This window comes from Dermacentor variabilis, chromosome 10 (genome assembly GCF_050947875.1).
Source record: "Dermacentor variabilis isolate Ectoservices chromosome 10, ASM5094787v1, whole genome shotgun sequence".
Classification (NCBI taxonomy): Eukaryota; Metazoa; Arthropoda; class Arachnida; order Ixodida; family Ixodidae; genus Dermacentor; species Dermacentor variabilis.
The window spans coordinates 51,128,491-51,146,265 of NC_134577.1; the positions used below are offsets into that span (position 1 = coordinate 51,128,491).

At 42.9% G+C, this 17,775-nt stretch overlaps 1 protein-coding gene across 1 annotated transcript in view; it reads right to left on the reverse strand.

The window, feature by feature from the left end:
- Positions 1-7,607: 7,607 nt before the first annotated feature.
- LOC142560535 (histone acetyltransferase KAT6B-like) overlaps positions 7,608-17,775 on the reverse strand; it is a 35,830-nt gene continuing 25,662 nt past the window's right edge. Inside the window, exons 5-8 of the mRNA XM_075672711.1 lie at positions 16,891-16,956; positions 16,450-16,540; positions 14,996-15,128; positions 7,608-12,602 (exon numbers count right to left, since the gene is read on the reverse strand). Coding sequence (XP_075528826.1) covers positions 12,462-12,602; positions 14,996-15,128; positions 16,450-16,540; positions 16,891-16,956 — 431 coding nt within the window. The 3' untranslated portion in view covers positions 7,608-12,461. The remainder of the gene's footprint in view (positions 12,603-14,995; positions 15,129-16,449; positions 16,541-16,890; positions 16,957-17,775) is intronic.

Sequence of the window (17,775 nt, forward strand, 5' to 3'; positions counted from 1 at the left end):
TTTTTTTCGTTTGTAGCTTCATGCAGGCTAATGATGTGCAAAGTACAAGTGCCTTGGTATGTTTTAGATTACTGATAGACATCAACTTTATTTATCTCTTAGAAACTGCAATTGGAGTGCACTCCTAGCAAAAATGCCTACAAATTGCATCTATGATTGATTTGTTCAAGTTTACTCTTAACTATCAAATTTTGGTAAAAGTTAAGTTTCACTGAGGCGACGAAAGCAACAGTGCCCTTGGATCAACTTGCACACTTTATTAGATATAGTCAAAAGCTAATTTGCAAGGTCATGTCGCTGGTATTTTTCCCAAAATTATACTTTGCGATGTGCATTTTATTTAGCTCGCATAAGAGCAGTTGCTTTGCTTCATGCTACAAAACGACGCCATCAAATTAACAAATTTAGGGAATCGCATTCTAATTCACAGAACATTCTTCTTTTAATGAAATCACTGGTCGTAATTGTGTTACTTAACCAAACATAATAGTAATAACTTTTTATCAAGGTTCGTGGACCAATTTGACACATCTTTCACCTGTGCTTTAGAGAGCATCTGCGCTCGCAACCGAATAACTGTTTCATTGCAGTCAATGCCTGGTTCGACATTTCTACCACCGTAGGTACTCAGAGGATCATCTTTCCAGTATTCTGTTGCCATAAAACTCTACTTATCATCATCATGCAGTATTCGGTTCAGCTTTAATAACCGGAAATCACCAGGTCCAGACGTTATCTCTGTTGACATGTTGAACAAGAACTTTGAGTACCTGAAGACTGTACTGCCGACAATCGTTGAATACATAACTTGTACCAGAGAGCTTGAAAATGGCATGTGTGCTTCCTGTATATAGACATGGCAGAATAAGGGTTGTGCAGAACTATTCCGCTATTTATATATGTTCAATCATTGCAATAATAATTAAAGACACGTTTCATTGGTGACAATTGTGGTTTCGAGTTGTCAGTCTGATCTCATGTATACAGCTTTGTCAGAAGTCAAGACACCCAGCTTCCTTTAGACTTATTAAACTACGCCATGGACAACATTGAAGCAGTTTCTGCCCTTTCGGTAGCCACTTCAAAGGCATTTAATTCACTTGATGAATTCGTATCATCTTAGAAGCTATATAATTACAGATTTTGAGCCCAGTTTCAGTGTGTATTAAAACGTTACACTAACCAGACACATGTAGTTTCTCTTGGTTGAATAAAGAGCAAAACAATTGGTTTGGAATGAGGAGTTCACCAAGGCTCAATTTTGTTGCCACTTCTTTTTAACTTATATGTGAGTCACCTTAGTAAACTCTTAAGAGGAAGCTTCAGCTCGGGCCCAACTCCGGCGCGGCCTATTCAAATGCATGTAAAATGCAAACCCTGGACCCTTGGACCGATTTTAATGAAATTTGTTGCAGTTGAGAGGGAAAGTTAAATTCTAGTGATTGTTGGAAGCAGAATTTCGATTTAGGTCCTGAATTTTCTTTAAAAGATTTTGAAATATGTGACACTTGGAAAAAATAGAAGCACGAAGTTTACAAATTCATAACTCTGCATCAAGAACAGATATCGTGGTTCTGTAAATGGCATCCATTAAATAATTCAAAGCAGACAAATTCGATCTGTCATTTTACATCTTACGTGAATTTGTTACGTTGTTTACAAGGGTTTTGCAAAAGCTGTGTTTCCATATTACTAATTTTTTTTGGTATTCATGTGTAACATTTCAATTTTGTCCACTTTAGATGCATTATTAGATGCAATTCACAGAATTGTATTATCATTTTTTGTTGTTGACATAGAGTTGTAAACTTGATAGTTTCGTTTTTTGAAAATTTTCTATTTTTGCCAATTTTTAATAAACCATTGACGACATTAATCGAAAATTCGAAAGCAACAGTCACTAGATTTTAAGCTTTTCTTTTAAATGCAACAAACCTCGTCAAATTTGGTGCAGTGGTTGCCGAGAAAAACGAGTTCTCCTTTTACATGTATTTAGATAGGAGCCCCCGTGCTAAAGCTTCCTCTTAAAGGGACACTAAAGTGAAAAATGATTTCTTCTGCATCAGTAAATTACCGTTCTACAACACCAAAAACACCACTCTTACAACGATAAGATGTTTGGTAAGCCAGAAAAAGCGCAAGAACGAAATACGGGTGGCGACGCCTACTTAAGTTCCCGCACCTGGGGGCTGTGACATCTTGGATTTTGATGACATCTTCTAGGGCCTACTAATTTTATTAGCGGTACAGATGGACTACATTGTGTTCTAAAGGAACCAAATGTTAAACATGGCAATTTTCAAAAGCCTTTATTCATCCAACGCGGTCCAAATGCGAAAACATACTTTGGAATCCCTGACGTGTTGGCGCTTGGGTTTCGGCGCGAAGTTCGAATACTCATACTTGGACCTTAATTTTTTTATCTAATATTCAGACAATTTTTTTGAAATGATTGCCTGCAGGGTTCTCAAACAATGCTTCATTAGTCTAAACTGATTTATTGTTTCGCTTTAGTGTCCCTTTAAGCATCATCTATTGCATCGAGGGCAATAAAAGCCCTTATTTATTTCTCCATATCTTTTTGGCTCCTGTTGCAGTCCGGTAAGAAGACGAGAATGAAAATCATAGCATCCTTTGCTCCTCTGCTGTAGTCTGCAAATGGCACATGAAGTGAGCTGTTTCGAGTAGTGCGTGGAGCTGACTTACAAATGAGTCGTTTATTATTTTCATGTCCAGCTTTTATGAGCAATGCTAGCAAGGTTACAAGACAAGCCATGAAGTTGTGTGGAACGGTGCTTCAAACAAACTCATTTACACACTGGAATGTACTCGTATACAAAGACACCTGCTCTGTATCAAGCAAGCAAACATGCACACTGCCATTAACTGTGTAGCTCTATTATGGCATTTTCATTGTCATGTTAGCGGTGTCAGAGCATGTATGTGTTGCGCACGCTCATTTTTCTTTTAGGAAGGACCTGTTGTTTCAGTTTGCAGGTGCACTCATAGACGATTGTGGCACATTCTAGAATTTACCAGTTCACCAGTATTAATTCTGGCAGGTGGAGGAAGAGCAGTAATAGTAATTGAAAGGTGTACTTATGGCAAGAGATAGCAGCAGCAGGAGGTATGTCATAAAGATGGCAGAGTTCACAGTACTTGGCTACACTGAACCAAGTGTACTGTTCTGTGCTTCTGGGAAATTCTGGAAGTTACCTTGAAGTGAAATGTACCATTAAATCTGATGCACACTGCACTCAGCCAGCTATTCCCGATTCCAGAACATGCAAGACTAGAGGAAGAATTTTGTAACTGCAAAACAGTAAATTTGATTTGATCAGTTGCTGTTTCCAGTAAAGAAGCACCTGTATCGGCCAGAAGTTATTGAAACAGGGCTGACAAAGTTGCAGAAAAAGTTCAACAGCGTGAGTGCAGCAACGTTACACTAATGGCAAACATGATTCCACTACATGCGTGAAGGCAGTCTGCCTTGTCTAAAAACATTCTGCTTCAGTTTTTCTCTCCTGCTCAACATATAAGGCTTGAGGATTAAGACAGAGTCTCACTGTTCAGTGCAATGCCTTCGTCACTGGCTGTCCACAAATTAAGCAATAACAATGTATTGTAATCATCGAGTCTCTTCAGAGTTTTCAGCTCGCACTTGGTAATAAGCATGCTTTGTTCCCATGGGCTTGATCCAACTCCACACTCGCCACTTTTACAGGAGTGTGGACACATGTACACACTGCACGTCACCAGACCATTTTAGCGTTAATCCTTTAAATTTGTTAACTCCTTATATTTCCCATGCAATGGGCACGGGTAAAGGTGAACTAAAACCTAGCCGAGTAGCTTAAACATGTTTTATAACTGCAGTCACACACATAAAATCAGCTTTTACAATGGTCTATGGCTATAAATGGCAGAACAAGGTTCGCTTTTTCTTAGATTTACCTGCCTGCTAAATGTGTTTCAATGTGTGGAAGTGCTTTCATTCTTGTGAATCTCCTGAACGATGCAGTGTGCACGGATAACCAATGCATGGACATGGAATAATGATCTGACATTAAAATAATCCAATTCGGCGTCAATCCCACAGGTTCATTAATTTTCTTGCGACTATCACACAATTACTTATGTTATCGTTGCGACAAAAAAAACACAACAAACTCAACAGCAACATCCAAGGACCACGAGGAACACATGTGGAGGAGAGAGAGAGAGAAATTTATTTACAGAAAGGCAGAGAGGTCGGCCTGAGCTATAACTTGCTCTGGCCTGCTACTCTACTCTGGGGAAAAGGGACGGGGAGGGAAAGGGCTGATGAATGATGATGGTATAAGGAAGAGATGCGTATATACAAATTCACAGAGTTGTGGTATCTCTAAAGGCTGCACACCAGAAAAACATTTACACCTCACACCACAATGCCGGCACGCCTAGGGACAAACGCCATGACAAACGCATAAGAAACAAGCAAAGAAACTTCTCCACCATAGTACCTAGGCAGTCTGATGTTGAAGGAGCAAAAGCCCCCAGATTTTCTCTCTCACACCTGTTGTACTCGCGCCTGTGGGCAAATGTCAGGCAATTCCTCAAATGAACGTCTTAGTAGGTGTATGAAATAGTGGCACAAGCCAACGTATTAGGCACAATTAGGCTAAGTACATGTGAATGTCGCCACATGAATAATTTCAGCCTATGTCGTAATGGGTACTCATTCTAGTTGTCGTTTACAGCTTCACTGTCCAACCATCTTCACAGCGTGGATTGGAGACCCTATTTATGAACATTCCAGGCACATTTCTGTTGTTGGCATCGCTGTAATATTCCATATAAAGTCCAAGTGCGATGTTATCGCGACTGTGCACTATATGTTAACTTTGTGGGTGTGAGTGAGGTAGGCAGGGACGAAGCGCACTGTCTTCCATTGCGCACAAGGCAGCTGGGGGAAAGGGAGGGAGGATTTACTTCGGCATTGCTGAGGCCTGATGGCTTCGTATGCACTGTGTTCTCACAGCTTAGTTCACATTGAAGCGAGGATCAGTGCGAACGGCAATGCGCCTTGCTGCTACTGCCACTCTTTCTCATGCCAGCATTTTGACAGAGAGTGTCCCCGGTCATTGAGTGAGATGTGTTCATGCTTACTTGTGCACACATAGCACTAGGCTTGTTAATTTAGTTATTGTGCCTATGTTTACAAGTTTATACAGCCAATAAAGCTACTGTTCTTACTTCGTATAACTGTCCACTAATTTGCTATCACAATCAGTGCTTTGACTTTTGGGCGAAATTGCAACTTTTTTCTCTGCCTAACTGCACTCACGGGTGTGCCCAATTGCGATAGATTCACTCTTACTGTGCACATGCCTTAGAATGTAGATGTTCTGTACTCTGCAATAGCTTGTAGAAAAGACGCATTATCGCTATTCACTTGAGCTTACCTTGAAGACCATCACGAATGAAATGTTTAGCTTCCAACATTCGTGCACTATTAGTGTAGTTGCCGTCGCCCATACTTCGGCACCAGATATACGCCCATTTACTTAATCCTGATATGTAGAAGGTAGATTGGGCGCGAGTTTTGGTAGACGAGTGTGGTTAACGTGCGAGAAACCTACTATATGCCACGAAGCAGCACAACTCCCTTTGGCCCTGTGTAAAAAGCGGGTACTCACTCTTGCCAAAGTTCCGGGTTGAAGTCCTTTCTTTCAAGGTTAGCGGTATAATTCGCTGGCAGACGAGTGAATTTGTTTTTCCTCGAGCAATGCCGTGCATCGCAAGGGGCTGGCAATGCAGGCACTCCAGTTCGTATGTAGAACCAGTCCGTAAAATTGCATGGTCACTTACATTAATTCCATTTTAATAGGCCACTCACTTGCAGCCGACTACTGCACACGTCTTCCCTCTACCGTTCCACATATTGGAGCATGAGTGAAGTGCATTGCATTATCGAACACCCAGTTGCATTTCCGAAAGCTGATCACACAGTAGCAAGCATGGAGCTAAAGCGGTAATGGCTTCGTATTCGAGCGCTTTTTCTGAGGCAATTACCGTGCGGTGTGCTGCCGAAAGCCGCGAGAACAGTCTCCCAGCAATCGCCAGCTTACCTGGCTTGCTCGTTCGCTACTGTCAGCGTCTATAAAATCAAATGTATTCGAATTTAAGCGCGACATAATTGTGCACCGTTGTGCTGACCAACATAGGCACTTTATTATGAGCTGCATGTGGTCGTGTAACAAGCGCCACCGGTCTCGGATTCGATGCCCCAATGAGCTAGGCCTGCTGGCTCCTGGCCATTGGCGGCTGACAACAGAGCCGACATAGCGGATGTCCTTGCGGAAAATTTGCTGCTCACATAAATGTGATTTTATTGGCATCATCTGTGTAAAAATAAGACAGCTAGGCAAAGTCGTTTGTTCTCACTTTAATGCAGGGGCGCTGTCTCTTGGCGAGGCTGCGCCCCACCCGCTCGCTCGTACCATGTCACAAATCTTCGTACGTGGCAAGTTGGACCCTGATATGCCGTACAACAGATTGCACACAAATTCGCACCATGTGTCTGCTGCTTTTAGTCCAAGTGCGACAACATCGTGGGCGTGCACCCTATGCGGTAGGTGCGAGTGAAAGCTTGCGAGGGTGAGCCGAAAATGATGGTGGGTTAACTGATGGCGTGATGCAGTGACATGTCTTCATGTGCTTGCGCTTGCATAGAAGGAAGGCAGGGAGGGGTAAGGGGAAGAAGGGAGCAGGTTAGTGTGCCTCTTCTCTTCTTCTCCAGCTGTGGGGGCTGAGCATGGCCTATCTTGGAGGCAATCTGTGCTGGGTTCGAAGGCTAGCTGACCAGAGATAGCTTATGGCTTCGTGTGTGATGTGTTCTTGCACGCCTAGATCACACTGAAGTGAGAGGCAGCAGGGAAGGGGAATTCGCTAGCCGCTGCTGCCGCTGTTCACCATGCAAGCGTTCCGACAGCGAGTTTCTGCAGTCATTGTCGAGATATGTTCGCATTTGCCTGTGTGCATATCACAACGTGCGTGTTAATTTAGTTAGTAAGCAAATGTTTACAGCAGTTTATGCAGCTGATAAAACAACCAAAGATATTTCGAATAGCTTTTTAATAATTTGATATCGCAATCAATGCTTTGTCCGTCAGGTGGAACTGGGACTTTTCTTGCTAAAACATTGTGTGCACATTATATTTTTACCTTTTTTAGGAGCCTTAATGCAACCTCTACATTATTTTTCTACCTCGGAAACACAGAAAGTGCGTGCGCATTTGATTTGGAGGCATTGGGCACATACTGCCAAATGAATCAGCGGTGTGTTCCGACGTTTTTTCTGCATCTGGTTTAATTGGATCCGCCGAATAATTTGATCAATTTCGTCGGCCCATACAGGGTTTAATTAACTGGAAGTCGGTTATATGAAGGTTCAGCTGTACGTGTGAAAGCTTTATCACTTACTGAAATGGCCTAAAAACATTTTCTAAGCCAACATGGGTGCATCGAGAAGTAGTGCGATTAGTAAATGTGCAAATAAAAACAGGTACATTGTGCAATGTTCTTGCATTGTTTTGCTAATGCAGCTGCTCATGAGTCTGCAGGAGTCAGAGTTAACTTATTCAACAAACTTTATTCAACATATATGTCTGTCTTGTTTATACAATGCTCTCGCCCTTTTGCCAGGCAGGTGACAATGACAAGTGAAAAATTGTTCAATGGCACACAAGAAAAAACAAAGAGAGGCCAGCCACACTCAGGCATGGCAAATCTCACAGCCAGGCAAGAATATTCTATGTTGCTTCAATAAGGGAGTATAGCACACAAGGGCTTAACAATCAAGCACACCAGCTTGATTGCTTGTTCATTTGCACTTGCATTTCATGTGAAGGTTGCATTCAGTGTTAAATTCCATCTAGTACCACATTCGTACGCAGCACATGCCTGCTGCATGCAAGTGAATAAAAATTACTGGCCACTTGTGCCAATGGTTGGTGGAAATTTTAATATTTCTTGTTTCAAAGAACAGCAGGCACTTTACATTCTACAGCCTGCGTCGCGAATGCTTCACTCTTCGGGATGGAGGGAGCCACCGTTCCTTTTGATGAATAAAATTGCATTCTTTAGTCCAGAATCACGAAAACAGATATATACTTTTGATTCATTCCGCATAAAAAAGGCAAGAGCTACCTGCAAAAGACAGCATGAGATACCTTATGCACAGCGTCACCCCTGCCATATTGGTTATCTGCCAGCTCTATGCAGGCTCGCTTGTCCATAGCATGTGTACACCTGGTGTGACTTGGCTAGTATGCATAATGCTGGTGGGTGGCCAAGAAAGTAGGGGCAATGGTAGAGCACAGGCACTATGCTAAATCTGTTTTATCTGAATGCCACCTCGTTACATAATGCCGGCACAAATGAGCTAGCCTGAAAAGTAGTTTATATAAGGCTCCCTTATTTACGGAACATTCAATGCAACTTAATGGCATTTTAACAGACATCATCGTGCTCACACATGATCAAATGGCTTGCAACTAAGCTGCACGATGAAAGCTGGGATGTGAACACAGAAAGAATGGCACGCGAGAGCAGCTCTCGTAGTCGATGGGGCCCAGCTTACGTGAGACTGTTACACTGTGATGCCAGTCATGTTTCTACAGGTACAATAGCCATGTGATTTGAAGTTGAACGGGAGGGACAGCCAACACTGGCACACACTGCCACGGTCAAGTCGCCACTGGACAGGAGAACATTGCAGCGTTACAATGTGTTCTTGCCACGCACCGAAAGTAACGAACTTCTCATGTAGGCGCTGAGCTCAATTTAGGTACCCTTAGCTTCAAGACTCGGGCAATATACACGCATAGTGCAATGAAAGCTGTTATAGCACTAGCAGAACACAAAGATACTCACTACAGTAAATTACTAAAACGGCAAAGAACTGAAGTACTTCTCAAGGCTCCCGTGCGGCTGCTGAAACATTGTCTTCAACCGTTTCGTTTTTACTGTGCCTGATGTTCTTTTTTCTCTTCTAATTTATGCTGTGATCAATCATTCATTATCAGTTTTATAACAGTAGACTCTTGTAATTGAATTGCTTATCGGCCTGCTTCAAAACTGTATCCCAAGCAATGGCACAATCAACAGGACGAAGCTTGGTATTCCGTACATTAGTATCAGAGCACCTTGTGCTTTTCTGGGAAAGCTATAAAGAAAGTTTGCTAACTACTATAACGACGTGCTAGCTTATGCTGTGTTCTATAAACATTATGTACAGCAACCATCTCGCCAACACCTGAATAAGCTGGTCATGTCCCTTTCAACTTCACAGGAGGAAAACATTCTATTGTAACTACAAGCCGCTGCAATGCCTCTGGCAAGAGGTGGCCAGTCTTGTCACAGTCTCTGCACATTTGAGCACACGCATGGCATCGACTCAGCAAGTCACACAAAACAAGTGCACAGACCTGTCACTGTCATCTATGATTATTGCACAAACTTTGATATACAGTTCAGCTTGGCCCATCCCACTATCCACTATGCAAAGGCAAATCACCACGTGTTGCACAGTGAAGTTTTGTTCACGAATTCACTGCAGTTGCAACTGCTGGTGACAAAACGGAGTTTAAGCGATGTCATTCACAACACTTTGAGGGCAAAAGCGACAAATTCCAAGTGTGCAGTAGAAGCCGAGTAGCTGCACCCAGGGGCACGCCATCGCGAAGAAAGTGCGGCGCAGTTCAATATTCCAAGACGACGCAAAATGCATCGGACTAAGTAAGGCAGCTGACGTGGCTGAAATAATGTTGCATAAAACATGTACGCATGCTCGTAGAGCACAACGAGTGGCTCTAGCCCGTCATTAGCAGCCGCACTGAAGAATCCACACAAAACTTTAGTGTGCAACATGTGGCAGGTAACTTTGGCTAAACATCCAAAAGACAGCTATGCTGGCGGAGAAGTGGAGATGTCCCCCCTTTGAAAAATGGTTGCGACACTAAATTGCTTCAAATGCACCTGCCTATGCTAATGCCTCTAAAGCTCATACATTCCTTGATCCCTTTGACCACTCTCATTTGAGTCATTCTACTTTGTACATAAATATATAGGCAAAAGCCAAGACAAGCACCGGAGTCTGACTACAGCCCGCCAGAATGCAGCCAGGCATTGCAATGTTGCCTGGCGTCGCGGTGCCACCTGGAAATATGCAATAGCTTGGCTGCATGCCTACCATATTTCTGTGCGTATGATCTGCATTAAAAATACTTCATAAATTTACATATAAAGTGGGTTGTGTGTGCTATACGGAACGTTTGCCATAAAGTGCTGCTTCATAGGAACATGAAGTGAACAATGATAAAGCCACACATAATTACTTACGAATGTACTTCACATTGCTCTGAAGCTACTATACTGTATTTCAATAGGAAGTGGCAGTGAAAGCGGCAATGCATCACCGTATCAGTCAAAATTATTTCTGGGTCATCACTTTGTGCCTGATTGCTTTTAAAGAAACTTTAACACTGCATACAGTTACTTGCGTGAATTATGCATGGGAAGGAGGGGAAAGGGGTACCCTTTTTGCCTTTTATGAGAGTTGTAATTGCAGATTATTACATGGACAGGTTATACGCACGAAAATACAGTATATTCAATGAAAAGGCAAGCCACAAAGTACTAGATTGTTGCAGCTGTCACACGCTACTCAGTGAAGCACAAATGCCGTCAACCTAAGTTTCATGAGAAGACCTAAGAAGGAGGTAAGTACAAGTTCATGTAGAGCTTGTATGTGTGGTTTGCACTTGGACAGTCCCGTACTGTGCAAACAATGCACAGTTCCCATAAGTATGCTCACAAGGTTTCCCAGCTCTAAATGCCACACAACACAGCAGCAAATGTCAAACTTGTTTCAGGGAGGTTTGAAGAAAGTTATTTTCCTTTTGCACTAAAGGCAACAAAGTTGCATGCATTTTGACAATTGCAGCACCCCACCCAGAGACGGGGTCGTCTTTTGTAGTTGCAACAAATCTCGCTCTGCTGCCCACAACATGCCAATGACAGTCGAATGCCGTGTCCATGCTCTCAAAACTTTCTTACACCACGAAAGAAACACAACAAACAAAAATGTAGAAACGCTGCGATGCAGAATGCTTAAATAAAACAAGGACAATGCGTCCAAAGGACTTAAAAATGCCTGAAGCTGTAATGTAGCACGCAAAAAAAGCAGCCCCAAATCGAACATCACTGTTGGCAGCATAGGCCTGCAGCACAAACTGAACGAAGGTTGTTTATTCCATCAATGAGTGCACATGTGGCATGTTGAAACATGTCAGCGGAACTTCACGGTCAACGGTGGTGCTGTTGAACCTGTAGAGAGCAGATGCACCTTCCACTCTTCTCAGTTATGTCGAAGTGCGAACTCTCGCTTGTAAAACTGGTAACTGGTCACCTTTTGAAACACAAGTGTTCAGGTTGAATGCTTGTGGCGAACAGTAGTGGGACCAAGTACCAAGGACAAATTTTGTGGGAGGCCAATGAACGCCATAGAAGGCAAATCACACTTCAGGGTGTTGTCTTCTATTTAATGTGACCTTTGCACTGGGTTCCAAAGTACTCTATAGCTTGCTATCGCCAACCAATCCACCAGACCTTTGCTAGGTTGGACGATTGTATCGTCAGCCAGTTCAGACCTTTGATAGATAAAGCATGTATCTACATTTTGAAACTACTGTTCGACTGTTACTAAGACCTCTGTGTGGATCCATAAACATCAACTTATTTTTTTAAGTAAGGTTTAGGCTTGGGAAAATTGTACAACGCGAATTAAATATTACAATGCGGGAAAAAAAAAGAAGGCGCAAGACAGGAAACGAGAGGCATGCGGAGTGCTGACAACCAACTAGGTGTCACCTATAACTGAATAAATGTATATACACAATAGAGGACACACATACACACATACAAAAAAAAAAGAATTGGTTTAACAACAACATAAAATAAGAACCAAGGTATGTGGTTACTACAGTTCAAGTGCTGGAACGTTAAGCTTAGGTACTTGGACAATTGCTATTCTGTGTGCCCCTCAGCTCTTGCTTTATGCCTCATCTTTTTCTTTTTTCCATTGTAATACTTGAATCTTGTTCTTGCCATCAGTGACCTGCTCTAACTAATGCCGCTTCAACTTTGCCCTATGGCATTCCTCCAACCTCGCGATCTTTACTGAAATCAACTCTGCGAGTACAACAGTTTCTCAGCAACACGCACACATGACGAAAGAACAACGTCCCGACCAACCACTTGATCACCAAGTGAAGCTTTTTCGCGAAATGTCCTCCCTTAAGCTGCTTAGATTTCAAGGGTGGTTGGGAGTCCTTCCTTCGTAGACTACATATGTACAATGGCGGCGCATACTTGTGAACAAACGGGAAAGGTTCGGGTGCATTGTGACTGGTCTGGTTTCAGCAGAGGTGTCCATTTGGCAACCCCGTCTGGAGCCTCTTGATGTGATTGTAGATCTTGAGCGCAGGCCCCAACTTTAGAGAGAGGCCTGTGAGGACGTCGCTACGCTTCAACAGGAGCAAAGACCGGCCGTCGATTTCCTAGTTTGGGGAGAAAACAAATGAGTAGGGTTTATTCTGACATGACTAGTCTTCAACCCCAAGAATTTGCATAAGCTGTTTAACCCTTTAGGCCCCAAGTCCAAACTGTGCATGTCCTACCAATGAGTACCAATATCGCCAAGAATGACTACCATTTGCCCACACTGCAGTTTATATTGTTTTATTCACTGTGAACAACTCACGTGCATACCAATGCCTCCTTCTTAGTTAGGGCACTTGTGCATATTATTTTGTAGTTTATATTTGCCCTGCTGTCATATGTTGAGGGAATATTATTGAAGACCTTTCGTATATTACGATATAAAATGTATGTGTCCTACTCAAAACATCGTTTCTTATTCAATGTCTTCCCAGAGTATGAAAACCAGGATATATTTAATACTTTTTTCAGTCAGCACATTACATGCTCATTCCTTGGGGAAGTAAAAGAAAATGTGATAAATGTTTTGCAGTTTTCCAGGTGAGATAGTGGGAGTTCAAGCATTAAGATGAAGTTCTGTAATACTAGTCACATGCTCGCCTTCACTGACCAGTGAAATCAAAGGGCACTGAAATCCCCAAGTCCACTGACTCTGTTCCGCAGCTCGCATAATTAAGCAGGCGGATTTCAATGGCATTTGGTTTGAATGACTGAAGAAAACGAGCGTGTGACTGTGGCATGTGTATAAAAATTAGAAATTTATCATCCAGCCATCTATCATGCTTCTGAGCGCTAAGTATCATTCTTGAGAGGCCGTCAAAAAATAACCAGATCATAAGGTTTTCATTAAGCAGACAAATGGTCTAGCTTAAAAGGACGTCTTGTTGGGCGAGTTGGTCACAATTCATCTTAGCTACTAGGCACGAAAACACACACGACACAAGGAAGGAGACAGGACAGAGCGCCTAGGAAGGAGACAGGAGGCGCTCTGTCCCGTCTCCTTCCTTGTGTCGTGTGTGTTTTCGCGCCTAGTAGCCAAAATGGTCAAGCTTTTCCTTTTAGTGCAATCGCTTGAAAATGCTATTTTTTTTGTATACATGATGATGCACTAGACTGTACATAAGATGGCTGTTCAGGTTTCCAATTAAAGTGTGGGTACGAGTTCTTTGCATTGCTGCATTGCAAAATAAGCAGTCACAATATTGCCATGCACGTGTCGAAGCACAGAAAGTAGCTTATAGCCAGTTATGTGAGGAATAAAAAAACTCTGCATTAAAGCTATGCACATTTGTACACTGGGCATGAAGCACAGCAAGACAGTATGTCCCCTTAAATTGTCTAAAAGTGGTAGCCAAATGAAGTATTCTTGTGACAACATTATTGGATACGAATTAATACACACACATGCTTTCAGCGTACAAGCTATTACACCATGTATGACTAAGGAAAAGACAATATATAGTTCAGGGAAGCTTGCATGACTTTCTCAAATGTCTCGCTATCTTGCACTACAGCATTGCACAAGTAATCAAGTCTGAAAAATGCAAAATAATGTAAATGCTGAGAGAATCGAGGTGCCTCTCACGCCTTGCCTTGTACCCCAGCTTAAGCGTTGTGCTTAGCTCAGTCTCCGGGAACCGCCATCCCAAGGCACAGCTAACGTGCCGAAGCTGATTTCCCATGCAAACCATGCTTCTCTCTCCAAGCATTAAGTCACCATGCAAGCATACATCCCTGATCGGCTTCCCGAGTGGCAGCCTCCAGAGTGACGGCCCCCGGGTTCCCTCTCCACTCAAGCTCTCAACCTCTGAGCGCTTCATTGCCGTGGCAGATTCTCACAGGCCTGCAACGAGTTGGTTATGTGGAAGCTTTGCTCCCACGACTTCTCATTGTTGCACTTGATGGACCGCTACCCAGTTAGCCCTACACAGCGGGCACGCATACTCAATCATTATTGTGGTGAGCCTTAGCCTGCAAGAGCGGTGACTGTCAAACAGTGCTATATCTCAGGTCAATAAACCTAAGCTTGTTGGCAATCTGACTTCAGAGCGTTCTTTAAGCCGTATCGTAGAGTCAACGAACCTTGCCGTAACACCTTTGTGCATTGTGGAGCGAAGGAGCGTTGTGCCCTTTCCTGAATCGCTCATAGGGTGAGCCTTGTGCAAACCCATCCCCATAATGCATCTGACATATATACTTCTGCATGTTACCTTTGTCATTTGGCTATAAAAAGAGCAGGCTGTAGTAATGGTCATGCTTTTGCAGACCCTAAAAATATCTCAACACAGCCTGAAGAGCATGCAAACCGCTCTTGAGAACTACTAGTGCCAGGCGACTGCTAATGGGGACTTTTGTCTGAAGAAGTGGCCCCTTTGAGAGCCTGCTCCTTTCATGAACATGCCCTACTCAGAAGTCATGGTTCTCCCATGCATTTTCTATCCAAGCCTCTCACCTGGTCCCTGAATGCAACCGCTTGTTCTGGGAAGCCAATGTGCACAAAGAATTTCTCGACTTCTTCGACAGACCAGTCCTTGGCATCAGGAACCACATCTGGGTATTTGTCCAGGGCTATGTAGTACGCCGACCTGGGAAGAAATGAAAGTATGTTCAGTGACATGCTCAGCAGCGACACAACCTCGTCAACAGCATCTAATTGGTCACATCACTGACTTGAAAACATGGAATGGTTGTCAAACATTCGTTTCACTGACATGTGTAGAACTGTCATACATAGTCCCGGTGGTTGCAAGTCGCTGGCAGGGACGTGCTCAAGAATTATACACCGAAGCTTCATGCAAAATCATGGTTACATGATGATGCGGTCATTCATTCAATAACCTAAATGCGCAAGATGTCAAACTTTCATGTAGGTTTTCTCACAACAGCCAATCAATGTTAGTGCTCTAATTAAAGTCATTGCTAATGCTCCTCCTAATTTTTCTTCCAGAAGTGAGCATGCTATTAAACACAGAATGCTGCAATAGTCCACTGCCCATGCAAGCATATTGATCACTGCTACACATTTCTCCAGCTGGCTGCAAGACCTCCAATGCTTTCAGTTAAAACATCAGTGAAACAGCAGAGGTCTGCTTGTCCCAGAATCTTCACTTTGCCTCACAAGGAAGGCATCGTTATAATTATGTAAACAGAACATATTGTTGTTATTAATATAAAGGAAGCAACATCAGCGAGTCTTTCAACCTTATTATCATAAAGTGTGCATGTCCTTCGTTCACCAGCTTCTGTGACCGCTCAGTCATAAGACTTGCCGCAGCGGCACAGTGGCTATGGCATTGTGCTGCTGTATATGTGGTCGCAAGTTCTATTTCTGGCCACAGCAGTCACACTTAAATGGAGGCAAAATGCAAAAACATTTGAGTACTTAGATTTAGGTGCACACTGAGAACCCTAGGTGGTCAAAATTATTCCGAAGCCCTCGATTACAGCGTTACAGCGTCCCTTATAAGCCACTGTGCAGCTATACCTGACATTCTCATTTTTATACTACGTTTGTGCAGTCCCATGCACAGTGGGAATCGGTGTCGGCGAAACTTTCTCATTTGCTCCACCGCCTTGGCCCGACAACGTCATCGCTTGTGACGACTAATCGTTGCAGTGCAGGGTCTTCCCTTCACCCTGAGGCAGCATCGATTGCGTCAACCAATCAGGCACCATGCTAATAACGCACCTCACACTTTCCTTCTCTCTGTGCTGTCCCCTTCCAAGCCACCCACACTCGCCTCTCTTCCATCCAATCACCACTGCCCGAAGCATCCACACCCATCAAATACCACAAAGAAAGCTTAATGAAACCTAAACCCAGGAATGCACAAAAAGTAATCTCTGCAGTAAAACAGTCCAACCATCAAACCCATAGGAATCCACAAAAACACTTCAAAAACTTACAGGTCAGTGTGCTCTCCATCGAAGCCCTTGAGCTCTTCGTCTGGCACGGGGGAGTCGCATGGTGTCGGGAGCCCGACTGAGTTGTCCACTTCTGGACCACAGAGAGGAGATAAACATTTGTTCTATGACATTGCAGTGGCTATTTTTGTAGAGTGTTCGCTGAAAGAACTGTATCTTTTGTCTTTGTGCAATGCTCTAGTGTTGGCATCAAATGTTGCGTATACAATTTTATACTGTCTATTAAAAATGTATGTACATTATGTTTCGTTATATACTGATTACATGTATTCTTCTAGTCGTTCTGTGATGCCCCCCTTACCCAATGCCTCATACGAGGCCTGTAACGAAATAAGTAAGCAAGCTAACAATACCTTAAGATGGTGATATGAATTACAGAAGGGACTACGCAAAAGGACAGCCTAAATGTTTGCTCCTGCTTACCAGTTTTGATCTTGACACCAGCAGTCTTCTTCGTGACATCACAGCACGCCTTGCACAGCCACTTGCCTGCAATGAGTTTATTTTAAAATTTTAACAGAATGAAAACTGCAGAATGGGCTATTCTAAGAACATTAAGAAAATGAAGGAATAAAAAATGTGTTTTCATTTATTTATTTCATATACCATTAAGTGCAAAAGCATTGTAGAAAAAAAGGGGGTTACAGATTCTTCAACAGCATCAAAAAATATGTCAAGCCATGCAACTGTAAAACAAGCAAGATAAACATAAAAGATATTTAAAATACCTGCTATCAAAGGCATAATAAATTTTTTAAGAACTAGAACAGGCAGTTAGCATAAGAAAGGAAAGAAAAAAGAAATGATTAATAAAAACATAAAATGGTACAATCAATTCCAACAGAAATAATCAAGGAATAAGACAGGAACTAATGTCTGAACAAACAGTAACCTGCAATGAAAATGATGTTAATGGGAATGCGGTTCCAATTTCATAATATGTACACATTAGAAGAACGCAAAAAATTTTGCACCCCTAACTTCAGCAATGCTCATGAGATTGTGCCATATTAGCTGTCTCCCATCATCAGCTGCGAGTTCTATGTACGAGTTAAGGTGAGCTCCAAGAAAATCTCTACAGCCACCAACATCCTCTCATGAGGAATAGGCAGTGGGAAACGTGGCTTGCGGACGAGGGCCGGGAGAGCCAATTGGCGCTTCTGGATCATGCCCAGCGGGTTACTCGTGCCAGTGGGGCCCTGAAATAGGGGCCCCAACCATCGCGCCTTATTTTATTTATTTCCAATAATGTTTTTACTCACTCTACAGGAGCTCCATAGGAGATTGTTGCAGCAACTCCACAGAAGT